The 26537-nt window shown below is 59.4% G+C and overlaps 3 protein-coding genes across 3 annotated transcripts; 2 read left to right on the top strand and 1 right to left on the bottom strand.

Annotated features, from left to right (window-relative positions):
- Positions 1 to 6864: 6864 nt before the first annotated feature.
- Positions 6865 to 16508, top strand: LOC138099664 (AN1-type zinc finger protein 5-like). The gene is made up of 7 exons (XM_068997059.1): positions 6865 to 6978; positions 7281 to 7563; positions 8639 to 8812; positions 9827 to 9920; positions 10707 to 10825; positions 12237 to 12347; positions 14072 to 16508. The coding sequence occupies exons 3-7, from the start codon at positions 8662 to 8664 to the stop codon at positions 14218 to 14220; spliced, it is 624 nt and encodes a 207-aa protein (XP_068853160.1). The 5' UTR covers positions 6865 to 6978; positions 7281 to 7563; positions 8639 to 8661; the 3' UTR covers positions 14221 to 16508.
- Positions 16509 to 17751: 1243 nt separating this feature from the next.
- Positions 17752 to 19304, bottom strand: LOC138099683 (protein FAM32A-like). Its single transcript, XM_068997092.1, has 2 exons — positions 18090 to 19304; positions 17752 to 17996 (listed from the first exon to the last, which is right to left on the bottom strand). The coding sequence occupies exons 1-2, from the start codon at positions 18294 to 18296 to the stop codon at positions 17874 to 17876; spliced, it is 330 nt and encodes a 109-aa protein (XP_068853193.1). The 5' UTR covers positions 18297 to 19304; the 3' UTR covers positions 17752 to 17873.
- A 404-nt stretch (positions 19305 to 19708) lies between these two features.
- On the top strand, positions 19709 to 26213 carry ABHD17A (abhydrolase domain containing 17A, depalmitoylase). Its single transcript, XM_068997231.1, has 5 exons — positions 19709 to 19805; positions 21500 to 22000; positions 23424 to 23618; positions 24244 to 24423; positions 25264 to 26213. Exons 2-5 carry the CDS (start codon positions 21696 to 21698, stop codon positions 25487 to 25489), a joined length of 906 nt encoding a protein of 301 aa, XP_068853332.1. The 5' UTR covers positions 19709 to 19805; positions 21500 to 21695; the 3' UTR covers positions 25490 to 26213.
- The last annotated feature ends 324 nt before the right edge of the window (positions 26214 to 26537 follow it).

Genomic DNA, 26537 nt, shown 5'->3' with positions numbered 1-26537 from the left:
ATGTCCCAATGGAGAGCTAACCTGGATCCCAGCCACCTGTGTGGCCGTCACCTCCTGTGCTGCTACATGGCCTTGGGACAAGGACCTCTAGCAAGGGAACAACCCTACAACAGTCACAGAGGACAGGACTGGGGACAGCTGCTCTCCCTGTCCCTCATAGTGACCCCAGGACAGCCCAGCCCAGGGTGGGCACTCGAGGCACCTCTGTGGTGCTCTGGGACTCAGAGTGGGGGACATTCACCAAAGCCAGTTTGGGAGGTCACCCTGGAGACCCACAGCCTGGCACCTGGGGTCTCCTGATCCCCCCAAAGCAGGGAAATGCCCAAAAGGACATGACCTCTCCTCTCACCCTGGGCAGGGGCCAAAACATGCACTGATTATTTTTGAGGGACTCTTTGGCTGCAAATCAGGGTGTCATCACTCTTCCTCCACACCGGATAGCTCAGACTCCGTGGCAGGGTGGGGCTGCGGTGGTAGTGGAGCAAACCATCCCCAAAATCCCAGTGCAGAGCCACCCATGAAATATTCAGGCTGCTCTGCACAATTCCTGCCTTGCTGCCGTCGAAAGCACCATGAATATTGCAGGTGGGCATTAAAGTTTCAGGGCTGCCATGTTTCAGGACCCTGTCACCACAGGAAGTCCCTCTGCTGGGACGTGCCACACCTTCGCCAGGCTCCAGTGACCTCTTTCTCCCTGGTTTACCCCAAAAACTGGTGGTGGTGATGGGCTGGGTCCTTGAAGTTCTACAAGAGCAAACCAACACGAAGCTCCTCACTGTGTCCCCAGAATGGATTGGCACAGTTCAGGGAAGAGTTGCAGGAGGTCCTGCAGGACGAGGGAAAAGCAGAGGCCATGGTCACCCCACCCCAAGGCTCAGCCATGATCCCCACTGCCCCGACAGCGGTGTGGCCCCACTCCTGTGTGGCCCTTCCAGGCATGGGAAGAACTCCCTGAGCACCTCGGAGGGTTCATCCTCCATGTCATGAGCTTTCCAGGTCAGTCCCCGCCAGAAGGGACCATTCCCTTCTCATCCGCCTGCTCTCATAACTTGGCTCTTCCCGTGTTTATATAACAGCGACGTCTCCTGCGGACCGGGGAGAGAATTGGCCGGGGAGAAATAATGAGGATAATTCAAGTCATTTGGGAAGATGAGGTTTGTGAGGTGCCCAGCGTCTTCCACCTTTTACATGTTGTCTCTAATCATCCGCAATCTCAGATGGCCATTGATGGAGCTCGTTGCTGTGGTGACGGATGAATAGCCCTGGGATTGTACCATGCCAAAAAAGTGCTGTCCTTTCCATCAAAACAACAACAACAACAAAAATATCATTTTGTTCAGGAAATTAAGCAGTTTGCAACCAAATAGCAGTGCCTGAAAAGGCTCCTGCATCCGTCCCTTCCTCCCGGCTCCCGCGGCTGTGTTGGGTTTGTCAGGAACATGCCCAGCGCCCCGGAGAGTCCTTTGTGTGCGCCAGACAAGGAGAAGGTGGTAATTGCAAGGGGGTTTCTAACCCACTGAGCCTTTTAAAAGGATTTGATGCCCCCCTACACCTCTCTGCTCACCCAGATGTGTGTCACGCAGGCAGGGAGCGCGGGGCCGGGGGCTGGCGCAGCACTAGGTTAATGTGTTAGCTGTGCACGGCCGGGATCCAGGGGACAGGGGAGTGTGGATGACCAGTGGCCAGGTCAGGGCTCAGGTCCTGCTCATTCCCTGGGGAAGCAGCAATTCTCAGTGGTGAAGGCTGGCATGGGGCTCCTGAGATGCAGAGAAGTGTGGCCAAGGCCAGACGAGGAGCACAGGGCTCCTGCCATTGCCAGCCTCCATGGTTTCCCATATAAACTCCCTCCCAGGCAATAGGACCAGCTCCTAGTTCTCCTTCCTCCCCAGATGCTGGGGTGGCTGCTGGAGATGCTGGTCTCGAGCTGTGCCACTGGATGTGGGTAGCACAGCCCTTGGAGACAAGGCTGCCAGGCCAGGAAGGGGAGGCTTTGGGGTCTGCCCAACCTAGGATTGACCCTGGCTTTGGGTTTGACCCTCCCAGTGCTGGAACCACACTGCCACGTCTCAAGCTGTACACAGCGGGTGTTTGGACAACCCCAGACTGGCTTGGGTTGGGAGGGACCTCAAAGCCCATCCAGTGCCACCCCTGCCATGGGCAGGGACACCTTCCACTGTCCCAGGCTGCTCCAAGCCCTGTGCAACCTGGCCTTGGACACTTCCAGGGATCCAGGGGCAGCCCCAGCTGCTCTGGGCACCCTGTGCCAGGGCCACTGGATCACTGTGCTGTGACACAGTGTATGGCTGATGAGTAACCCCTATTACTGCTCTGGGCTGCATTTTGAGCCAGGGATCTGGTCCCTGCTGGCATCTTTGGTGTTCCCAAACACCACCCACCAGTCATGGAATCATAGAATCATAAAATCGTGGAATATCCCGAGTGGAAAAAGACTAACAAGGATCATTGAGTCCAGCTTGTGTCCCTGCACAGACACCCCAACAACCCCACCCTGGGCATCCCTGAGAGCGCTGTCCAAACGCTCCTGCAGCTCTGGCAGCCTCGGGGCCGGGACCATTCCCTGGGGAGCCTGGGCAGTGCCCAGCAGCCTCGGGGGGAAGAACCTTTCCCTGAGCTCCATGCCCAGCCCTGACCCAGCTCCAGCCGTTCCCTGGGCTCCTGTCCCTGTCCCAGAGCAGAGCTCAGCCCCTGCCCCTCCGCCTCCCCTCGGGAGGAGCTGCAGCCCCCAGGAGCCTCCCCTCAGTCTCCTCTGCTCCAGCTGAACGAGCCGAGTATCAGGGATGGTGTAATTCGGAGCTGTGTTACTCGGACATCCATCCTGCACGAGCGTAAGAAGCCGTAGGGCGAGTGCCCGGCTGGCAGCCTGGGAGAGCCCTGAGGCGCAGCAGGGTCGGAGCCAGTCCCCGCGCCTTGGGGCAGCGGGAAGGAGGAGGGAGAAGGAGGGATGGGCACACGAGGAGAAAATATTTTAAACGACCTGAGGAGGAGATATGAGCTAAATTCCCGCAGCTCCAGCCCCTCGTCGGGCGAGAGCCGCGGGCAGTGCTTTGCCAGCCGTCCCCAGCGCCCTCCACCCTCCCTGGGCTCTGCGAGAGCCAGATGGAGGCACATCTTGGCTGCACGGAGAGCGAGGCAGTGAAGCGGGCTGGGGAGATTAACTCCACGGGGAAAACAAGCTCAGCAGACGCCGCGGAGCTCAGGACCCCTGCGCGCGTCTGTGTGTGAGCACACGCGTGTGCTCCGAGCACACCCGGGCACACACGCACGGAGGCATTGGATGTGTTTGAGTACTTGTGTGTGTTTGACAGAGCTGGTGAGCCCGCGCCTCGCCTCGGAGGGGCAGCCGGCTACTGGCGATCTTGGGTTTGTCATCCTTTAATTGCTCTGCTTTGATAACAGTGATAATTGGCTGGAAATCGATACTGTTTTGCTCCTGTTTCTCCCATCCTGTTTCGCCCAGCCTCCCCTCCCTTCCCGGACGCCGTCGTGCTCTTTAGTGGGTGACATTTAAAGGCTTTGCCACAGCCATTAGATAACCCAGGCGGAGAAGATGCTGTGGAGAGGGCTGATGCCGGCAGGGATGGAGGCAGCTCCCCTCTCCTCTCCCCTCCTCTCCTCTCCCACGGCTCAAGGACAGATGGAGACGATGCTCCAGCAACATGTCCTGGTGCTGTGAGAGCCACAGGGGTGGGGGACCGGCGGATCTGGGGGTGAGGGGAGAGCGGAGTGGGGAAGGGACAAACCCGGGCTGTGTCGGCCAGGAACTCCCTCCGGCTTTGGCTCTGAAAATTGTGCCAGAGCATCACGGGAAGATGTGTATTAATATCCCACTGCCCGGCCTGCCCTGCTCTGCGTGCCCTCCGCCTCTCCAGCAAGGTGTCCCCAGCTCCTGCCATGCTGCCCTGGCCACAGGTGGGACCTCAGAGTCCCCAAGGTCAGGGACCTCCCAGTCCCCTTGTAACTGCTCTCACAGAGCAGCCCTTGTGCTCCACCTACCCAGCCGGGCTGCTGGGGCTTTGTCCCCCCAAAAGGTGCCCTGATCCCCAAAGCTGAAGGGCCTAGGGAGCGGGACAGCAGCACCAGAGGGTGCATGGGGAGCCCCAAGAGCCAGGGGCACTTTGTGCTGGAGCTGGCAGCCCCAGGACCCCAGGTCTGCAATAGCCAAGGGACTCTCATTAGCCAAGGGAGCCTTGTTAGCTGAGCGGCCCTCATTAACAAAATAGGGTCCAGAGACCCCCTCTGTAGGGTTGGCTGGAGCATGGGGCTGGCAGTGAGCAAGGCATGCCTGGGAGGCTGCAGGTGAGAGTGCATGAGTTACTTGTGCCCTCGCCTTTTACGGGCACCTCTACGCCCACCCCCTCCATTACCAGGGCACACACCTTCCCTGCTTACTCACACACAAACCTTCCCTGTGCATTCACCATCCCCAGGTAACTGTGTGCCCACCTTTATGGGAACCCGTGTGCCCACTCTGGGTGGGTACCTGTGCACTCACCATCCCGTGTATCTATCTGTGCTTTCACCTTCCCCAGGTACTTGTGCACCCACGATCTCCTATGTACCTGTGTGCCCACCTCTATGGGTACCTGTGTGCCCACCCCTATGGGAACCTGTGCACCCACCATCCCTAGGTACCTGTGTGCCCACCTCTATGGGTATCTGTGTGCCCACCATCCCATGGCACCTGTGTGCCCACCTCTATGGGTACCTGTGTGCCCACCATCCCTAGGTACCTGTGTGCCCACCATCCCTAGATACCTGTGTGCCCACCTCTATGGGTACCTGCGCGCCCACCATCCCTAGGTACCTGTGTGCCCACCTCTATGGGTACCTGTGTGCCCACCCTCTGCGGGTCCCTGCGCGCCCACCATCCCTAGATACCTGTGTGCCCACCTCTATGGGTACCTGCGCGCCCACCATCCCTAGGTACCTGTGTGCCCACCTCTATGGGTACCTGTGCACCCACCATCCCTAGGTACCTGTGTGCCCACCTCTATGGGTACCTGTGTGCCCACCATCCCTAGGTACCTGTGCGCCCACCATCCCTAAGTACCTGTGCGCCCACCATCCCTAGGTACCTGTGTGCCCACCTCTATGGGTACCTGTGCGCCCACCATCCCTAGGTACCTGTGTGCCCACCTCTATGGGTACCTGTGTGCCCACCATCCCTAAGTACCTGTGCGCCCACCATCCCTAAGTACCTGTGCGCCCACCATCCCTAGGTACCTGTGTGCCCACCTCTATGGGTACCTGTGTGCCCACCTCTATGGGTACCTGTGCGCCCACCATCCCTAGGTACCTGTGTGCCCACCTCTATGGGTACCTGTGCGCCCACCTCTATGGGTACCTGTGCGCCCACCCTCTGCGGGTCCCTGCGCCCACGTCCGTGGGTTCCTGGTGCCACCTGGTGGCCGCCGGCCCCGGCCCGGGGGTGCCCGGGGTGGGAAATGCCCCAACATGTCCCGGCAAGGACCTTTGTGCTGCCCCGAAGGTTCCCGCAAGGGCACCCCGAGAGCGGAGCCCGGCCCGCGCCTCTCCTCAAACCAAAACCGAGCCGAACCCCGCGCCCAGCCCGCCGAAGCTCAGGGTAAAGCACTTTGTAGTCCCCCTGGGCAGGGAGGTGCTGGGGAGACTCCCGAGCAGGGCTCGGCCGTGGCTCTCCGGGGGTTTTGCTCCTCGGTGTTCCCCAGCCCCAGCACAGCTGGCAGCGGGCGTTTTCTCCTGCGGGGTCATCCCCGGGGAACCCCATCGCGATGGCCGTGGCGAGGACTGGACCCCTGGCACGGGCTCGGAGGAGAGTCCTGGACCCCCGGCACAGACACGCGGGCTCGGAGGGGAGTCCTGGATTCAGGGCTGGGCACACGAGCTCAGAAGTGAATCGGCCCAGTGACCAGCTGGGCCACCTGAGCAAAGCTTTGATTGAATAAACCCGCACATCATCCAGTGCTTGGTGAAGAGCGACAGGAACGGTTTGTAGCCGGGAGTTCTTTCCAGCTGGAGACCCCTGAAGCATCCCACCCATATTCACTATGGACGGTGTACGGCCCCAGACCCCAGAGCTGGGGGTCCCAGCCCCGCTCCTACCGCTGGGGTAGAGCCGGCTGCATCCCGCCCCTGTGGATGGGGTGGGAGCAGAGTGCTGTCCCCCCAGAAGCTACAGCCATGTCCCCAGTCCTCTGCCCTACAGCTGAAGCCCCCGCAGTGTCCCAGGCTCTAGAGTCATGGAATATCTGCGTCCCAGCCCCTATAGCTGAGGGACAAGGGTCTCGCCCCCTTCCTACAGCCTGGGTCTGATTGTGACCCAGCCCCTCCAGCAGGGGCTCCCAGATCCCTCTCTCTACAGGCGAGTCTGGCTGTGTCCCACCCGACAGACCCACAGGAGGGTCTCAACCTCCTCAGCTATAGATGGGGCACACCTATAACCCCGCCCGATAGCCAAGGGGGTCAGAGCTCCCTCCCTTACAGCCAGGGCACACCTATACCCCAGTCCCTATAACCAGGGGGTCACAGCCCTCTCCCCTATTGCTGAAGCACACCAATACCCCAGCTCCCTCCCCTATGCCCCAGTCCCTACAGCCGGGGGAGGGAGGTGTCACAGCCCTCTCCGCTATTCCCGGAGCACACCTTTACTCTTGTCCTTACAGCCGGCGGTTCTCAGCCCCCTCCCCTATTGCTGGAGCACACCCACACTCCAGCCCCCTCCCCTACACCCCCTCCCCTGTACCCGGGGGGTGTCACAGCCTATCGCCCCCCGTCCCCGGGGCACACCTCCACCCCCGGCGCCGTCCCAGGCCTCGCGTCCCCCCCGTCCCGTCCCCCCCGTCCCGGGCCCTCCCCGGGGGAGGCGCTCGGGGCCCGCGCCCGCCATGTTTCCCGGCAGCGCTCCCTGCCCGCCGCCCGCCTGAGCCTCCCGGGGCCGGCCCGGCCCGGCCCGGGGCCGCCCGCCCTCCTCCGCCGCCGGTGAGTGGGGCCCGGCGAGCGGGGCCCGGCCCGGGGCTCCCGCTCCGCGCAGGCCGCGGAGCCTCGGCCTCGATTAGCGCCGGGGGCCGGGAGCGGGGCGCGGCGCCCGGCCGCGGGGGGGGGGGTGGCGGGCCGCGGCCAGCCGCGGGAGGGGGCGGGCGGGGGTCTCTCCCCGGCCGGGAGGGGGGTCCCGGCCACTCCGGGCCGCCCGGGCACGGCGGGGGCCGCGGCTCGGGCCGGCCGGCCGGCTGGGCCGTGCGGCGCTCGGGGAGGGCTGAGCCCGCGGCCCCTTCTTTCTGCAGGGACGCTCGATCGACAGCAGCTCCCGAAGGTTTGTCCGTGTGGCAGCGGGCGCCAGCCGGGACCCCCGAGGGATCCACTGCTACCGGGGCTGCCCTCGCTGCGAGTGCCCGAGGAGAGGCCGGTTCGGGCCGGGAGGATCCCGGTGCGGTGATGGGAGCGCTGGTCTGAGCGCTGCGAGGGACCCCCGGGTGCGGAGCCGAAACCCGCATCCCCCAGCTGAGGACGAGGAGGAATAAACCAGAGGTGATCCGGTTCCGTCCCACGGGAGCGCTCCTTGGCAGGGTAATGGTTTCGTGTTCCTCTTGTTTATTCCCTTGGTGAAGCAAGTTTTGTAGGAGCAGGAAGGGAAGCGGCAGAGCTGGCTGGGATGTGGTGGGTACTTTGTGTATCCCACAAAGGCAGCACTGCTGGGAGCTCCTGGTACCAACGCCGTGGCTTTGTGCCCGAGCTGGAGCCACCCGCACCCACCATGGTCCTGCACACATCCTCTCCCCTTGTTCTGTGTCAGAGCTAGACTGGCTGCAGCCACGTTGTCCACACACATTGGAATTGTGTGTGGTTTTTGTTTGTGCCTCATGGTTCTCATTTGGAGCGCTGCGGTGGGTTTGGCCCTGTAAATGCTACACCGTGTGTGGCTGGAAGGGGCCGATTCCTGGGGTTGGAGGTAACTGCATGTAATCCAGAGAGAAATTATTAAGATTAAATTTAAAATCAGGTTCCACTGTGTCAGCTGTTTTTCCTGGGAAGGTGTTCTGGAATTGCATCTTACTGCTGGAAAGAAAACAGTATCCTTATTTCCAGCCTAACCATGTTAATGTTCCCCTTACCCACGTATGTCAGAACAGAGCGTCAGTGGGTTCTTTTTGCATCGCTTGCGTCATCTTCCTGAGAATTAAAAAACTGAACCAGGCTTGAAATGAAAACCAAAATGTGACTGACTGGGCCTGCACTGGGCGTTGGAGGTGTGGGTGTTCACAGGGGGCATCAGTAGTGCTGTGGGGGCTCATCTCGTACCGGTGGAGAGCAGATTGTTCGGGTCTGATGTGCTCGTCTGTCACCGGGAGTGTAGGGAACCTCATGGTGCAGGAGAGAGAACCAGGAGCCAATTCCTGTTGGCTTTCCAGTCTGACTCTGGGCAACTCCTGGCCGCTGAGCTCTGGGGGTGGCTCAGGGCCCCAGGACACGGATTTTAGGAGCCCCGAGCGCTCGAGGGCCTGGGGTCGTGTTGTTGTGCACGTGCGGGAACCGGGCTCTCTTGGGATCCTTTGTGCTCCTTCCTGATCAGCTGCAGCACACAATGCCCGAGCGCTCTGGCCCTCACAGCTGTCCCGGGTTTATTTTTGCTTCCTGGTTGTAGCTCGGCGCCTCGGAGGAGCGAGGATGGCTCAGGAGACAAACCAGACGCAGGTGCCTCTGCTGTGTACCACGGGCTGCGGGTTCTATGGCAGCCCCCGCACCAACGGGATGTGCTCCGTGTGCTATAAGGAGTTCCTGCAGAGGCAGCAGAGCAGTGACCGGATAAGCCCTCCAGGTAGAGGATTTTTTTTTTGAAATCTGTCTTAAATGGGTGTCTGGATACAAACTGTGTTCAGCAACTGTGACAGAGCACGGCACTGGTACCTGGCTGCCAGCAGATTTACTCCCTCCTGGTAAAAATCGTCTTTCCCTTTCCATGCATACCCAAGGTTCTAGGTCAAGGACCCAAGCCCTCGAGCATTTCTGTTCCCTGTCAGGTGGGGCAGTTGTTTTCTTCCCAGTCTCACCAGTTTATGAACCCAGCCAGCACCTTCCAGTAGACTGTAAAATTTCACGTGTGCTAATGGCGATCCCAGCTTTTAGCTATTTCCTGCTCCCTGAGGTAGGAGCTGACTGCTGGGAACCATGACAAAGCCCCACAATGAACTTTTATTTGGCCTATCTCTATCATTTTCTTACCTTAACAGTGTGACTTGACTTTTTTTGTTTCCTGCAGTCGGGATGGGAGCAGGGGAAGGATGCTCTTTGCAACTTGAGCAGGGATTTCTTTTGCTGGGGGTTTATGCAGATGCCCCATGTACAGAGTGAGAAATGCCTCTGAGGGTTCTTCCACAGTTTATTCCTGAGGGTAATCATGGCTTTCCTCGAGTCACCCACACAAAATATGCTAAGGAACGTGACTTTTCTTGACAAAGAGTTTTTCTTAAGACCCCAACTTAGATCCTCAGCTGACGCAAACCCACACGTGTCTGCTGAAGCTGGTTCCTTTCAGCAGATGAGGATCTGGTTCTTAGACCTTGGAGAAGTTGCAAAGTGCCATTGGGTTCAGGATCCAGACAGCCCTGGTATGTTAACCCCACAGAGTCCCATGCACAAATTTGGAGGGGAGGGTGTAGGAACAGGGATATGGGAGTGATCCCAACAGGGGTGTGCTTTCCCAGCTCCAGTAGGGAACAGGAGCATGAAACCTGCTGGAAGTGCTCATTCTGCTTTCTCCTTGGCTGTCAAGCACCTGAGGAACTTGCTGACACTTCTCAGAGACTTGACCAAGCCTGCCCTTGTGTTGTAGCACCCAGTGGTCCCAGCAGCAGCCCCATGGCTTCCGAGGCGATCGCAGGACAACGCGCGGAGGGAGACTCCACACCTGAGGATGCAAAAGCCAGGTAGAGGCAGAGTCTGGAGAGGAGGGGATCTAAACCCTGCTATAAAATCCAGCTCTGGGATACAAGGGACAGGCTGTCATCCTTCATGTGGCCAGTCTGTAAATGAGCTGGGTAAGGTCTGCATTGTGACTCTGGTTTATTTGTAAGATTGAGATGTCCCTGCTGCTGCTGCTGTCTGATGTGTACCAGAGGGTTGGTGGTAGATTCAGTGGCATCTTGGATCTCCTGGAGCCAGTGCACCTTGTCTGTCCCTGGCTCTGTTCAGCTGTTCGATTTCTGCTCAGTCAGTCGCAAGCAGTGGGATTTTTGGGGTTTTCCTGTGCAGGGTCAAGAGTTGGACTTGAAAGGATCATGAGGATCATCAACTCAGGATATCATGTGATTCTAAGTGAAAGCACCTGCTGTTGACCCAGTCTGGAAGCTGTGACAGCAGGATTAGAGACCTTGGGTCTGTTTGATGGGAAGGAAGACAGAGCTGCCCTGAACTACCATCACATTACAGCCCTGACTCATAGCTCTGTTTCCCTGCCCCTGGACTTGTTTGGATGGGCTTTGAGATATAATTGGGTGGAAGAGGAAACTGAGATCATCACAGATTCGTTCCATTTATGTCTATAAAGAACTTTGATCCCAGATCTTCTCGGGAATTGACCTGCTGTACTCCTGACCTACTTTTGAATATAAGGAAATAAACTCTATGGGCTGAAGGTCTCTCCCACATAACTGTCCATCAAATGATGATAGTTGTGTTTTCTCTTTTTGTTTGTCTGCTGCACATGCTCCCAGCGCTCAGACTCCTGTGACCCATCAGATGACGGCCATGAGCATATCCAGAGAGGAAACCAGCAATGAGACAGAGGAATTCAGCAAGACAGATGAAGCCTCATCAGCTTCTTCCTCATCAGGTAGGGTGGTTGTTTTGGCCTTTGCACAGGTCTGAGTGGCACCGAGCTCAGGAGTCCACTGGAGCAGCAGGGACGGCTGCTGACCCCGGGGTGTGTCCCCTCCCGTGTAAAGGCACACCTAAGAGCTGAAGAGGAAACTCTTGTTTTGGTGACAGGGAGGAGAGCAAATGCTGTGCCTGAGGGCAGGCTGATAGAGATTTCTCTGTGGGCTGAGGGCTGAGTGGCTGCCAGCCCTCGAGTGGCTGGCAGGAGGATAATCTTCCATGACGCCTCTCCCAGGGAATGGCAGCGAGCCCGGAGCGTCCCACAGCCTGACGTGGCTGCTGCTGGCGGCACTCCCCTGCCAGCTCCCGAGGGGGAGGAAGGGAGACGGATCCATCGGAGTCTTGGAGAAAGGAGACTCGTTTGTGACAGTGCCTGGGGGTAGTGGAGGCCCGTTGTTGTCACCCCGTGTGATGGGGGCACCTGTCCCTTGGGGGAGTGTTACACAGTGGGTGCCCTGACGTGATTGAGGCACACCAGAGTTGTTGCCCAGCATGGCACATCCTCCAGCTGATGCCATAAGCCCGTGATCCTGCATGCAGACACCCTCCTTTGCTCAGCTGACAGCTTGCTTGCATTGAAAGCTAAAAAAACCCAGGAGCTGTTGGTTGCTGAAAAGCCAGGCTCTAGTCACCACACATGGCTGGGCATTTTGGGTTTGGTAATCCCTTGCCTGCAAGCCCAGGAGACAATTTACAACAGGCAGGTGAGAGACCGTAAAAAGAGGCTTGGGAGAGCCTGCCCCTTTCTTCTGCCTGTGTAGTTTTTAGGAGGCTGTTTAGGGTCAGCTCCACAAAGCTGTCTCTGTTTCGTCTCCTCAGAGCAGCCTGCACCACAGGTGCTCGCTCCCTTCTGTTGACTTCTCTAACCTGCTTAGGTGCTGGAGGAAATCCTGCTAAGCATCAGTGACCTTTAACAATCTGGCTTTGAGAGCTCAGTTTTCCCTTTGGTAGATTAGAGGCAGTGATGGATATCTGTGTAAAGCGTTCTAAGACCTACATATGGGGAACACTTACATAAGAGTCAGCAAAAATAATCAGTAGTACTTACAAGGGGTTAACTTTTTTCTTCTCCCTACGAAGATTAACTGTGGGCTCAGCTGACAGCTGTGTTGCTGTACAGCAGCTGAGCTGTAGTGACTATCCAGTCACTGTCCAGTGGCCACTCCAGCCTTGGATTTAAGGCATTTGAAACAGAGCGAAAGCTGTGAGGTGGAGATCTCTGTGGAACAAGGCAAATCTCACAGTTGGGGGTATGTCAGCCAGGGCAGTGTGCACACAGAGAGTCATTAGAGCCTCAAGCAGCTCCTGTAATAAAATGAACGTTTGGTTTATCGAGAAGGGTAGCAAAACTCTTGCCTCTGTTTCAGGTACCCTGCTTGAGATATCCCAGAACACGGCTGAGGGCAAGACGGCTTCGGAAAAACCGAAACCGAAGAAGAATCGCTGCTTCACCTGCCGGAAGAAGATTGGGCTGACTGGTAAGTGCCTGGATCTGGGACAGCTTCCCTGTGCCCTAAGCAGTCCAGAGTGAGAGCCCTGTGAGCACATCTGCTAGTGCTGCGGTTTGGGGGGATCAGAGGCTGGAGGTTGCCCCCAAATCCATCCTGGAGCCCTGGTGCTGCAGGAGAGGAGGGAGGGGAGCTCCGACCTGCGACAGCACTGGCTGAGGCAACAGCCTGGGGAACATCCCACTCACTGCCAGGGTCCTGGCAGCCCTTGAAAGCAGGATTGGATGCAGCAGCACCTCTTGGTTGTTTCTGCTTCTTGGCAAAAGCTGCTGTAGAGGAAGGCAGAGCTCGCTGTGGATCGGAATCTGCTCCCGGTCAGGTCTGCGGTAAAGCTTTCGTAACAGTGACATGAACTGAGTTAGACCCAAATGGAAAATCCCTCTCCAAGACTCATCCCATTTGTTAATGCTGCCTGATTTCCACTCCTAGCTTCCTGAGAGCAGGATGGCTCTCAGCATGCAGCCTGTAAAGCCAGAGAGAAGTGCTGGGATGGTGTCAGGGCACTGCTATCAGTGGGAAAACTGCTCCTGGAAAGTGAAGCAATTCATTTGGCTGTGGTTTGTTAATAAAATCATAATTCCCCTAAATTATCTCTGGCATTTAGTGCTTCCCTGGAAAAAAGTTAACTCTGGAGCTGTGCAGGTCATGCTGTTCTGGCAGAGCACTTGCTTCTGTAGCCTCCTTGATGCATCCAGCAGCCAGGGACTGGCTGTTTGCATGGATATAAGAGGCTTTGGCAAAGTCTGGACTGGGAAGTTTTAACCTAAGCTTGCCTGAAAATCCACAGGCACTGTCCTAGAATAGGGGTGGGTTTATAAACCTGGAACTGGGCAGGGTACTCTGTGCCCAGCCTTCAGGTTGCAGAGAGGATTGTTTTCCTGGATAAGTGTTTCCTTAAGAGCTTTAAACTATGAGAAGTTCCCTTCTTTAGGATTCAGCTTGCAGAGAACTCCTGTGAATTCAGGGCATTTAGGATAAAATGAGTTCTCTCAAAGAGGAGTAAACTGGCACCTTGGAGCAAGGTGTTTGTGGGCTTTACAGCCTGCAGTTGGAAAGATGTGAAGGGACAGAGCATGATTCCCTGGCAGCAAGATTCCCTGCTGTCCTGCAGCACATGCCCTGCTCGCTCCCTGCCTTGGTTTCCCAGGGTGCTGTGTTAGTGTGCACTCTGAGCATTGCCCCTGGGTGAAGTGACTACATTGGGAATTTTGAAGCCTAAGGAGCTCAAACATGATCCTGACATGGTGACAGTTCCCCTGCTTGCTGCTGTTCAGTCCAGGTGCTGCTGTGTGACCCTGGGGAGCTGGACTGGCTCGGAGGGCTCAGCTCCAGCTCAGGCTGCCTGGGGAGCCTGGTCTGGATTAGCAATCTGGCACTCTGCAGTGCCTGGCATGTCCCTTGTCCCCGGGGAACATGGACAGCAGCTGCTCTGGGAGCATTTCCCACCATGTGACAGCTGGGGCTGCCCAAAGCACGCGGAGCTGCTGAGCCAGAGGAAAGCAAAGAGCCACCCATGGCCTTCCCCAAATGAAAAGTCCCTTTGGCCTGTGGGGGACAGCAGCCCCCCCTCCTCTGCCCCTCTCTCTGCATGGGTGGCATTTCCTGGCATGGCAGGAAGGAGCCAGGCCCTGCCGCCTTCCTGCCCAGCTGGATGGGGCCTGATGTGGCTTTGTCCCTGCTCTTCCTCCCCTCAGGCTTCGACTGCCGCTGCGGGAACCTGTTCTGTGCCATTCACCGGTACTCTGACATGCACGCCTGCCCCTACGACTACAAGGCAGAAGCTGCCGAGAAGATCCGCAAGGAAAACCCCATTGTTATTGCCGAGAAGATCCAGAAGTTGTGAAGGGGTCTGAGCAGCTCAAACTGCAGCCAGGCGGCCTGGTGCTCCTCCCCTTCCTCCCAGCCTTCCTCCTCCTCCTCCCAGCCCCTGCAGTGGTGCGAGGGTGACTCCGGCAGCGCACACGAACCGGCACCTGGACATGGGGACTCCTTGCACCTCTAGCAGTCAGTTGGTGTTCCTCCTCTCCCTTCCTGCCTGTCCGACAGCCACAGCTCAGCTGATGTGTTCTCAACCAGCTTCCCAAAGGAAAAGGGACCGTCCTGCCCTGCTGCTCCAGTGCTAAGACCTTCGGACTTGCCTCTTGCCGGGTGGTTTGCACGGCGTGAGCGGCCGGGCTCTGCCGGGCAGCCTCTCCCTTCCCGGCGGCTCTGAGTCCTGCAGACCACCCAGGGCTTGTGGCCGCAGTCCCTGAGCAGCCTCTGGACTCTGTTCCCACTGCCTGTAAACCCGGGAGCTGGGGGATCCTGGCAGCCAGGCTGCCGTCTGCTCCCCGGGACGTGTTTGCTCTCAGATGCAGAAAAGTTGATTCTGTAGTTCCAACACCCCAGACCCCCCTCCCCACCCTCTGTGACGCTGTTGGAGAAGCACCAAGGGGGTTGAGCAGTTATGCTGGCACAGGGAAGTTATTTTGTGGCTTGAAGTGACGTGGGCAGGACCTTCCAGGGGGTTCCGCTTGCTGCCTTGTGCCTCTCTCTGCAGGGAGGGAGCCAGGGACACCCCTGCTCCAGCCTCCTGCTTCAGCACCCCTGGTTCACCCCGGCTGCTTTCCCAGCAAGGTGTGTGTCCCTCAGCGCTGCGTGTGCCTGCTCTCCTCTCTCCCGTCTTTCCTCTCCCCTTTCTCCTCTCCCTTCTCTCCTCTCTCCCTGCCTTCTGCCTTACACGAGTCACTCTCATCAGGGTTGTGCACAAAAGCTCAGGTCCCCACACCTCTGCTTCTGGACCTGCCCCTGCATCCAGGTGACAGTGGGGTCCCCTCCTCCCATGTGGGCCATGGGGAGAGCTCGGGGAGCCCACCCAGCTGCCCTCTCCTGCTTCCTCCCTCCCCGTGGGATGAGAGGCGGGGCCAGGTCCCCAGGAGATGCTCTGCAAGCCAGACAGAGGGACTGGGGCACAGGGAGAGTCACGAGTAGGGTCCCAGGGTACCCAGAAGTCCAGGTGGGGGCTCAGAAACACCTGTGGAGAGCCCCAGGGAGCAGGAAGGGGTGCTTGGAGAACTCTGGACTCACTGAGATCTTCCAAGAATTCCCTGAGGTGCTGCAAGGCCCAGGGAGGGCTCCAGGGGGCAAGGGAAGGCAGAAGGAGAACTTTGGGGTACAGTGAACATACTCAGAGGCCTCAAGCACCCCAAAAGGCACTTGGAAGGCTCTGGGAGTGCACACACTCACACACACACACACATGAAGGGAGGTGTAGGAAAAGGCAAATGCCATCTCAGTACCACTCCAGAAAGAGCACCCAGAGGGCTCTGTTGGGAGGACCTGGAGCTCAGGCAGAGGCTCCTGGTGCACAGCCACAGCCTCTTCCATGCCCGGGGGATTCCTGGGAATACCAGGAGCGGGGCTGTGGCCACAGAGCTCTGGCTCTCATAAGCAGAGAAATCCGGATGCGTCCCGGGGGACAAGCAGCAGCCTCTGTCCCACTGCTGGCCATCCCACGCTTTGGAAGCATTTCCCTCAGTGTTGGGAGAGCAGAGCTGCAGGCCCAGCCAGGGGAAATCTCAGCAGCTCCTTCCTTCCAAGGGCTGTTTTCCTGCCCTGCTTGTGGCAGTTCTGCCCCAGTGCTGGTGGGGGAACCCTTCCGAGTGTTTGGTTTTCCCAGTCTGCTCCAGCCAAAGCAGTGTGTGCTGTGCCAGCTGCCAGCCATCCTGTGGTGTTACCGGTAGCATCCGATCTCCCAAACTGATGCAACCCCCCCCCCTCCAGCACAGAGAGCACAGAGAGGAGCAAGGCTGCCTCTCACCAGCCTTTTCCTCAGGTTTTTCCTTCTGGATAACATTGACGTTATGTCTGGAGCACGCAAGTGGCTGCACGTGTTACCCCTGGACACACCTGGCCCATCAGCACAGAGCTGATGCGTGGCCAGGCTGGGTTTGCCACTGAGCTTTTGGCTGAGGATGATCCCTCCCTCTCAAGGGAAGCAGGAATTGCAGCCACCAGCCCCGAGGAAGTGCAGCAGCTCCCATGGATCCGTTGGGAAAGCCCACAGCCGCCTGCTTCTCCAGCACCGCCCTTTTCCCTGTTCCTTCCTCCCTGTCCATGAGTGTAAATACAACACAGTCTAGTTTGCTTGGATGCTGTGGGTGCTCTGTTACAGGCAGGGATATCTGTGGGGGCACCACTCAGCTCTGGGCTCTTTAGGGGGGGGGGGGCTGTGGGGCTCCGTGCCTCAGTTTCCCTGTGGATCATCGTTAACAGTACCTGGTGCTGGCCGGGGGTCAGAGCACCCTGGACTTGCACCCTCCGGATCTCAAATCCACCAGGGGTTGGACTGGATGATCTCCAGAGGCCACTTCAACCCTGACAATTCTCTAAGTCTGGGATTCTTCCCTTCTGGCTGAGTAGGAAGCTCTGCCTGGGGTTTGAGGGGCTCTGAGGTTCTCCCGGGTTCCTTCTTGGCTGCTGTCACCTCCCTGGGGCTGCAGCGGGACCCCCGTGGGCCCCCAAAGCCTCCCCCCCTTCCCCATATCCATGTGGGGGCATTCAGGCAGTGTTTGGCACCAGGACTGACTCCAGCAAGGCTTTGGACACTGTCTCCCATGACATCTTTGTAGGTAGACTCAGGAAATGTGGGATAAATGGATTGGGGGGGAGGGCCTGGCTGAATGCAGAGCTCAGAGGGGCCTGATAAGCACAGCAGAGTCCACATGGAGACCGGTGGTCAGCATCGTCTCCAGGACTCAACTGGGTCCAGCCTCGTTGAGTTTGTTTAGCAACGACCTGCTGAAGGGATAGAAGGGATCCTGATCAGGTTTCATGATGATTCAGGCCGGGGGAGTGACTGATTCACCTGAAGGCTGTGCTGCCATTCAGAGGGACCTTGAGAGGCTGGGGGAGAGCTGGGTGGGGAGAAACCTGAGGAGGTTCAACAAGGGCGAGTGTAGGGTCCTGCACCCGGGGAGGGATAACCCCAAGTGCCAGCACAGGCTGGGGGTGACCCACTGGAGAGCAGCTCTGCAGAGAAAGACCTGGGGGTCCTGGTGGATGATGAGCTGTCCCTGAGCCAGCAGCGTGTCCTGGGGCCAGGGGGGACAATGGGACCCTGGGGGGCATCGGGAAGAGTGGCCGGCGGGGCAGGGAGCGATGCTGCTCCTCTACTCGGCCGTAGTGAGGCACATCAGGGGTGCTGTGTCCAGTTCTGGGACAAGAAGGACAAGGAGCTACTGGAGAGGGTCCAGCAGAGGCCCCAAAGATGATTTGGGGTCTGGAGCATCTCTGTGATGAGGAGAGACCGTGGGAGCTGGGCCTGGTTAGTCCAAGGAAGACTGAGAGTGTTGGATGTTTGGTTTTAAAAAACAAGATATAAATTAGGACAGGATAAAGTCATAAAAGCTCAGAAGATACATTAGACAAGATGGAGAACAGACAGATTTACACAGCAACCTTGCTTGATACAAACAGAACACAAGTCCAGCTCCAGAGCCGTGACAAGCAGCCCGGTCATTTGGTCCAGCTAACTTTGGGAATGTCGTAATGCTCGGTCAGAGTATCCAAGTGCCTGTTGAAGTCCTCCACTCGCTGCTTGTGGGTTTTCGACGCTTTCTTCAGGATCCGCTCCATTTGCTGCAGGAGACACAAAAGGCCCGCTTACTGCCGGCCCTCGCAGCCCCCTCAGCGGCCGCTCCCGAGGGGTGGCGGGGGTTTTTAAAGCCTTACCCGCTTCTCCTGCATCTTCTCGAAGGCCACCTGCGCCGGGGTCCGCTTGTCCAGCCTGTGCTGCTTCTCCTCCTCCTGCTTCTCGCTGCTCACGATCTGCTCCAGGATCGGAGCTTTGTCTTTCGCCGCCTTCTTCTTCTTCTTCCTCCTCTTGCCGGCCCCCGGGGCGCCCCCGCTGCCCTTCAGCCGCAGGGGACCGCACTCCATGAGCTCTACCAGTTTCTTCTCTCTATTCTGACGCCGCTTTATGCAGTCCAAAACCCATGGAATCCATTGATTTAACCTTCATTGGTCCCAAGCCGCACAGTTCTTAGTAGCTGGTTTCCTACTGGATACCGATTTCTTTGCCTCTGATGCTAATTAGGTCTTCACTGCTGATTTCCTTATCAGCCTTTTCCGGAGCAGGTGTCTCCAACCAGGGCAGCTCTGGAGTAGATGTTCGCTGATGTTTGCTGATGGTTCGTCAATGGCCCTTGATGGCCTTTATCTCTTGTGTATCTCTTGTGCTGTTCTCAGTCCGCTGAGATGCTAAACTCATCGGGCCTCACCTGGTGGGAAAATGCTTAGGGAAGAACCTTCAGGTCCCTTCCCCCGGGGCAAAGGCGAACAAACGTGACTAAAGTTATAAAACAAGAGTTTTAAACTTGGTATATTTTCCAACAAGAGGGGATCTTGAATCGCCCCAAACCAGGCCAGGAGACACTTCAGAGACAGAGTCAGAGAAGCGGGTATTTGCTTTATTCGGCGCGCCGGGTGTGTGGGGATCGCTCCTCCAAACACACACACCTGGTGCTCTCTACAACACAGTATTAAGGGTTAAATTATGAATATTCATCACATTCCGTGGGACAGGCGTGGTTATACAAATTATTTCTCGGAAGTCATTAATATCATTAACATACGGGTCACACATGCGCTGTGTGTCCTGGTGGTCGCTCCTCCTCTTCCTCGGGGCTCTTTCTGATGAAGGCCAGTAGTCTTCCTCACAGTGCCCTTTTCACCTTTCTCCCTGGGCGTGCTTAGTCCTTTGAGGAATAATTCAGTGGTCTCTGGGATAATCCTTGAGCCCTCTATCTTGACAAGATTAGGGCGAACTTGGGTTCTTAGGTTTTGTAATTAACATCTGCTGTCTGAACTAACATTTGCTGTCTCCCAACAGTTAACTGTGCTTACATGAGTTAGCTACCGACTGCCCTTTCCTCAAGTTATAAAATAAGAATTTTAAACTTGGTATATTTTCCAACAAGAGGGGATCTCACCAATTCATATAAATATCTCCCACGTGAGTGCCAGACTCCTTGCAGTGGTGCAATGGCCATACACTAAACCACAAGAAGTCCCACCTCAAGACGAGGAAGAACTTTACACTGAGGGTGGCAGGGCACTGAACAGCTGCCCAGGGAGGCGGTGGAGTCTCCCTCTCTGGAGACATTCCAAGCCCACCTGCTCCACGTGCCAAAGTTGGACTGGATGATCTCCAGAGGTCCCTTCCAGCCCCATTCGGGACCCAGGGACTGAGGAAGGGCCACGCCGCGGCCCCGCCATGAGGCACCGGGGCGGCCGCGCTGTTCCCATGGCAACGGGCGCGGGGCGATGGCGTCACTTCCGGTCGGGGCGGGGCAAGCGCCGCCCCCGCCTGGGAGGCCGCAGCGGCCGCGGGGCCTCGGGCAGCGCCGAACGGGGCCGGGGGGCCCGGGGGGCCGGGAGAATGTGCAGGTACCGGGCAGGGAGGGGCACACGGGGTGGGCCTGCAGGGATCGGGGTCCCGCCGTCCAGCGGCGGTGGGGGAGGGGGGGCGGTCGGTGTGTGTTTGTGGGGGGTCCCACAGCGCGGCCGGAGGGAGGGGAGGCCCACGGCCGGCGGGGGAGGTCACGCTGGTCACTGTGGTGGGGACAGAGTGGTCAGTGTGTGTTTGTGGGGGGCCGCGCGCGGGTCAGTGGAGGTGTGGGACCCTCCCAGTAGGCAGTGAGAGGTGAAAGGTCCACGCCGGTCAGTGGAAGGGGGGGCCGGTCATTGTGGTCAGTGTGGTCAGTGTGTGTGAGAACCACCCCCAGCAGTCAGGAGAGGCTCACGGTGGTCGGGGTGTCCCGGGGCAGGGGGAGACCCACGCGGGTCTGTGTGTGCCCGTGGGGGCCCCTCAGTGGTCGGGAGGGGGGGCTCGAGGAGGCCGGGGGGCCTGTACGGGTCCGGTGGGGCTGTGGGGGACACACCCCCCGGGAGCGGGGAGGGGTCCCGCTGGCCAGTGTGTGTTTGGGGGGGGGGTCCCCCAGCGATCAGGGAGGAGATCAAGGCCCGCAGCAGTCGCGGGGGCCCCCACGGGTCAGTGTGAGTGGGGTGGGGGGTCTCCATGCTTGTCAGCAAAGCGAGAGGGCCACACTGGACAGTGAGGGGGAGAAGGTCGGTGGTGGGTTGGTGGGGAGGGGTCAGTGGTGGGAGGGAGGCCAAAAGCAGGCAGTGGGGGGAAGGGCCACCCCAGTCAGTGTGTGTGGGGTGGGGGTTCCATGCCTATCAGGGGAGGGGGGAGCACCCACCAGTCAGTGGGGGAGGGGGTCGCACAGGGGTCAGTGGCTGGGTACGGTGTGGATGCTCCCTCTGTGGCTGTGGGGTCGGTGTGGGGTCAGTGTGTGTGTGGTGGGTCGGGCCCCCACAGCAGGCGTGGGGAGAGGGCAGGGGCCGGGCAGGGCTGCCCACCCACGGCGGCTGGTCCCAGTGGCACATGGGGTGCCAAACCTGGGGTGCCACGTGCCAGGTGTGACACCAGCCCCGGCCCTGCTGTGGATGGTCACCAGCCCGAGGGGGTCCTGGCCCCCCCCCGGGGCACGGGGCATCCCTTCACTCCCAGTATTTTGGCATATTTCAGTGCCATATCTCAGCTTCAGTGCCATATCCCTCTTCCACCCCTTCCTCCCCTTTCCCAGCCCTTCGGAAGCAGATGGAGCGAATTCCTCGGGGTGTGGGCTGGTTTGACATTCCTCAGCTCAAGCCTGTGCCCAAACTTGCAGAAAATAGTTGCTTTTTTTTCTTTCTTTCTTTCTTTCTTTTTTTTTTTTTTCCTTTCTTCTCCGTCTTTCTCTCCCCTTTCCCCTTTTTCCTCGGGAGCTCGGCACTCCCTCACGCTTGTGCCAGCACCTAGGTGGCCCCGGGGGAGCCGTGTCCTTTGTCCCAGCAGCCGTGTGGCTGCTGTGGGGGTGGTGTGTGTGCGATCCTGCGCTTGTCCTCGCCCCCGCCGCGGGGGCTGGCGAATGTGGCAGGAGGTTTGATTTTGGGCGGGGGGGGGGGGCTGCGTGGGCTCGGTGGGGGCTGCGAGCTGCGGGGGTGCTCGAGGCGGGGGACACTGGGGGGAGCAGGTTTGTCCCCGGCCGTGGGTCACAGAGGGGACAGAGCCCTCAGAGCCCCCGCCCTGCCCGCAGGCCCCCGCAGCCGCCGGACGGACAGATGGACACCGCAGCCCCGCCGCACGCCCCGGCCCGCGCTGCACGGCCGGCGCCAGCCGTGCCCAGGGCCAGCTGAGGACGGGGTGTCTCCGGGCCGGCGTCGTTCCCGGCCTCTGTCCGATTCGGATCCTCCCTCGCTCCGGGCGCGGCCGCCTCCCGCCTCGCCGCCGTCATGAACGGGCTGTCGATCAGCCAACTCTGCTGCCTCTTCTGCTGCCCGCCCTGCCCCAGCCGCATCGCGGCCAAGCTCGCCTTCCTGCCCCCGGAGCCCACCTACGCCATGGTGCCCGAGCCCGAGCCCGTGGGCAGCACCGGCTCCCTGCGAGGCGCCGCGGGCCGCTGGAAGCTGCACCTGAAGGACCGGGCGGATTTCCAGTACTCCCAGCGGGAGCTGGACAACATCGAGGTGTTCGTCACCAAGAGCAGCCGGGGGAACCGCGTCGGCTGCATGTACGTCCGCTGCGTGCCCGGCGCCAGGTGAGTCACCCGTGGGTGTGCCAGCTGCCGCTCTGCCGGGCTGGCGCCGCGCTGGGGGCTCCTGGCCCCTCTTGTCCCTCGGCTCAGTGTCACGGGAGGAGCTGGCCCTGCCGCGGGGCTTTGGAGGCGTCCAAAGCTGGGCTCCCAGGACCGGTCTGGCTTGTGGCCGCACTGGGAATGGGGTTAAAGCAGGAGCAGAGGCAAAGCCAGCGGCTACAGGGATGTGGGGATTCCCCAGGCTGTCTCATAGTCCCCCAGTGTCACGGCAGTGGTGCAACGCTCCAGTTGTTTGCACAGAGCTTGGTTCTCAGGGAGCACTGGGGTGGCTGCAACAGCAGCTCCTCCCTGTCCCCAGCCCTGCAGTGACCATGGGAATGGACAACTGCCCGTGCTAGCCAGGAGAGCCTGGCTTAGTCAAATTCACAGAGACATTTGATTCCTCAAGGAAAAGAGTGATGGGAGTGAAAGCCAGGAGGGGTTTGGTCACTCCCGTGGGTCTGTGAACTGGGAAGCTGGAGAGAGGCAGCCTGGAGTGTGAGATGGAGACCTCCTCCTGCTGCCAGTGGCTGGGCAGGAGGGGACTTGGCAGCTGCCAAGCAATGGCATAGTTTGGGGGTTCAGGTGCAGAGGGGTGCCAGGTCACCCCAGCTGACCCCTTTCCCATATCCTACCAGGAGCAACAGGTCCTCAAGGACCAGCATCCCAACTGCAGGGCTGGAGGGGAGAACCTGGGCTGGGGGGAACCAGACCTCCCAAACCCCAGGGTATCAGGTGCTGCTGCCTGTCTGACCTCCTGCAGCTTGTCCGGTCACTGACTTCCAGCTGGAGCTTCTTGGGCATCCAGGCTGGCATTGGAGGCTCAGCCTGGCCACAGACCCCTCGGACCAGCTGCAGGGGCTCAGCAGGGAGTGGGTCCTGCTCCCTCCCTCTGGCAGAAGGGAGCCAAGCTCCCATCAATCTGCTATTAGTGTTAATTTTTATGATTAACATTGTTTTCCCCCTTATGGTGGAAATTTCTTGTGCCTTGTCACTCCCACAATTCACTTCTCTCTCAGCATCTGGTGTCTTGCCAGGCTCAGGAGAGAAAAAAGCCCGCTGTCAGAATTCTTACTTGAAATCCCCATTGGGCAAATGGCCCCAAATCCTGAGCTTTTTACCAAAAATAGACTCAAAAACTTGAACAGAATCATCATCCTGCCTTCAAGCTGCCTGTTCCCGCTGGGAGTGAGCCCCTGGCTCTGGCAGCAGAAGGGTCTGGGTGTCACGAGGACCTTCCTTGGTAGCCAGAGGGGTGTTGGCCCTTTACGTCCCGGGCTTTGGCTGTTGGTCTCCAAGGCAGACATCCAGGGATATCCGTGCCCGAGCTGCGGCCCCGCGGCAGAGCCCGGGATTAACGTTCCGTACCCGTGTCCTGGTGCCGCAGGTACACGGTGCTCTTCTCCCATGGCAACGCCGTGGACCTGGGGCAGATGAGCAGCTTCTACATCGGGCTGGGCACCCGCATCAACTGCAACATCTTCTCCTACGACTACTCGGGCTACGGCGTGAGCACGGGCAAGCCCTCGGAGCGCAACCTCTACTCCGACATCGACGCCGCGTGGCAGGCGCTGCGGACACGGTGAGCCGGGCGGGCCGGGGCAGGGAGCACGGCCCTGCTGCCCTCAGGAAAACCCTGTGCTCCAGCAGTCTGGAAAACAGGAAATCTCCCAGAAAGGGAACCCTGGGCCACTTGCGACAGGAAGGGGTGGTTGGAAAGCTGTAGAGGGAGCAGCTGGCGAATCCAAAGGGTAGGGATGCTGCGGGGCATGACCTTGGCACAGCTGTGCTTCCTGTCTTGCTATGCCAGGCTCAGCCCTGGTTCCCCTGCCGGGTTTGGGATGCAGCCCCATGCCAGGCTCTGCCTCCTCTTCCTCGGGCCTGGCTCGCAGTGTCACCCAGAGGTGGGGCTGCCCCACATGGCTGCAGTCCAGGGTCTGTGAACCCCCCCATAACCCTGACCTGATGAGGGAAAGCCTTGACACCCCCCAGAACTCACCTGGCAGCTCAGCCCTGGCTTCTCCCTGGTCCTTTGGGAGTGCAGGGAACTGCTCTGGACCCAGCCATGGGGAGCTGGGGGAAGGTCAGGGGGACAGACCCCAGACCCTCCCAGGAGCCTTGTGGGTGCTGTGGCCAGAGCAGAGTGACCCCTGAGCTGTATCTCCTGGCGATGTGCCTGGCCACTGACCTGCTCTGTCCTCTGCCAGGTACGGGATCAGCCCGGAGAACATCATTTTGTATGGACAGAGCATCGGCACAGTGCCCACGGTTGACCTGGCCTCCCGCTACGAGTGCGCGGCCATCGTGCTGCACTCCCCGCTCACCTCCGGCATGCGCGTCGCCTTCCCCGACACCAAGAAGACCTATTGGTTCGATGCCTTCCCCAAGTGAGTGCTCTGGGCAGAGGAATGGGGGGTTTGGAGGGGCAGTGCCCAGACCAGCTCTGGTTACAGCCAGGGGACACGTGACACGTGGCCCCATTTTCGTCATAGGTTTAGGCATCCCCTTCGGCATCTTCTTGCCCTGTATTTGGTGCCCTCTGGGGTCACTGTGCCCCTCCTGAGGCCCGTGCCATGTGTGTGCCCCAGTACCCTATGGCATCACCTCCTGGCCACCCTGTCCCAGTGTCTTTGCCCACCAGCTTTGGGGCTGTGCCACTGGCTCCTTGTCAGGTGTCCTGGGTGTCCCTGGGACTCCGCTCTCCCCCAGGAGTAATTCCTTGGGGATTTTCCTGCTCTTCAGATGGCAGGAACAGTGCTGAGGGGATGAGCTCTTCTTTGCCTCTCCCTTGCAGCCGGGCTCGTGGGGCCCAGGGGACAGTCCCTGAGCCGGAAGCTGTGGCTGGGAGCCACCAGCCCACGCTCTGCATCCCGATGGCCTCGTGTGGCCTCTGGGACCGGGCTGGGAACAGCCGTGCTTCCCTTCCTCGGAGCCTGGCAGGGCTGATCCCGGCAGGGAAGGGCTGTCCTGGAGCAGTTCCCATCAGCCCTGCCGAGGTCCCACGAGGATGTTGTCACTGTTGTCTGCTCCTTGTCTGTCACACCGGGGCAGATCTTTTCCTTGGCAGAAACTCTGTGTCCCTCCCTGTCCCTGTGCTCTGCCATGATCAAAGAGTGTTTCCTGGTCCCTGTCCCAGGGGATGTTTTGGGGGCAGGAGGAATGGGAATGTCTCATTCCCTGTGCTTACCCCCCCTCTCTCCTCTCTTCCCCATCCACCCTCTTGGCAGCATCGAAAAGATCTCCAAAATCACCTCTCCTGTCCTCATCATCCACGGTACAGAGGACGAAGTCATCGACTTCTCCCACGGCCTGGCGCTCTTCGAGCGCTGCCCCAAGGCCGTGGAGCCGCTGTGGGTGGACGGGGCCGGGCACAATGACATTGAACTCTACAGCCAGTACCTCGAGCGCCTTCGGAAATTCATCTCCCAGGAGCTGGCCAGCCAACGCAACTAGCCAGGGGAACAGGCAGGGGGGTTCTGCTTGTTTCTCCAGTTCTCCCGGTAGCTCTCCCTAGGCCCTGCTGCTGGAGCTGTAATGAGTTTGTTCAGCCTCGGCTCCAGGCTCAGCAGAGGGCAGGAGGCCCTGGAATGGACAGTGTTTGCTCTCGGACACGAGCACAGCTCTCCTCCCTGCCGGTGCCAGCCCCGGCGCTGCTGGCACCACCGGCCCGGCTGGCCAGAGACGGCAGCTCCCTCCTTCCCCCTTCCCAGAGACATGAGCCCACCCTCCGACGGTGGATCCTTGGCTTCAGACATGTCCTCATCTCCTCTCCCAAACCGGCGAAGCCCCGAGCCCCTCCCGGCCGCTCTGCTGCTCTGACCATAGCAATAAGGCGAGTTGGAGAGGGGCTGGGGCCCGGCCCCTCCCCCGCGTCCCTGTGGGCGGGACAGAGGAGGTGGCAGTTCCCGCTCTCCATGGAGCTTTCCCGGGACCAGCGCTGGTGGTGCCCGGTGTTCACCCCGCGGCTGGGGCAGAGCCGTGTCCCCAAGGGGACGATGGGGATGCATGGAGGAGGTGCCCCCGTGCCCCACACCTCCTCCAGTCTGGCGCTGCTCAGCCTTCCCAGAGCACTCCTGGTGTTCAGGTCACCCTTGGAAAATCTCCTCCGGACCACTCGCCCGGGGAAACGGGGTGAGGGAACCAGGCAGCGAATAAAGAGCAGAGGTTTAACGTTTCACCCGTGTGTGCCCTTTCCCTGGGTACCCCTGGGGGTTCCTGCCCATGACCCAGCCCCAAGGTGTCCGGCCCCTCGACGGTTCCCCCTGTTCAGCACCTTCCCTGGATTGCCCTTGGCCAGCTCCCCAATGCTTGTCGCCCTCCTCTGGAGACTGGGTGGCCCCAAGGAGCCAGCAGGAGGGGGGAAGATGCCCTTGGCCCCTGGGGCTAGGCTGCAAAGGTCTGTGTGTCCACTGGGACCTGGGGACAACAGGAACCCATTCCCCTGCCAGCCCCTGTCCCGTGTCATTGGGGGATCTCGTGGGATCACGGGTGCAGAGGTGGA

Source organism: Aphelocoma coerulescens, chromosome 28 (assembly GCF_041296385.1).
Source record: "Aphelocoma coerulescens isolate FSJ_1873_10779 chromosome 28, UR_Acoe_1.0, whole genome shotgun sequence".
NCBI lineage: Eukaryota > Metazoa > Chordata > Aves > Passeriformes > Corvidae > Aphelocoma > Aphelocoma coerulescens.
The sequence above is the reverse complement of the archived record's forward strand: the minus strand, read 5'-3'. Positions and strand labels throughout refer to the sequence as shown.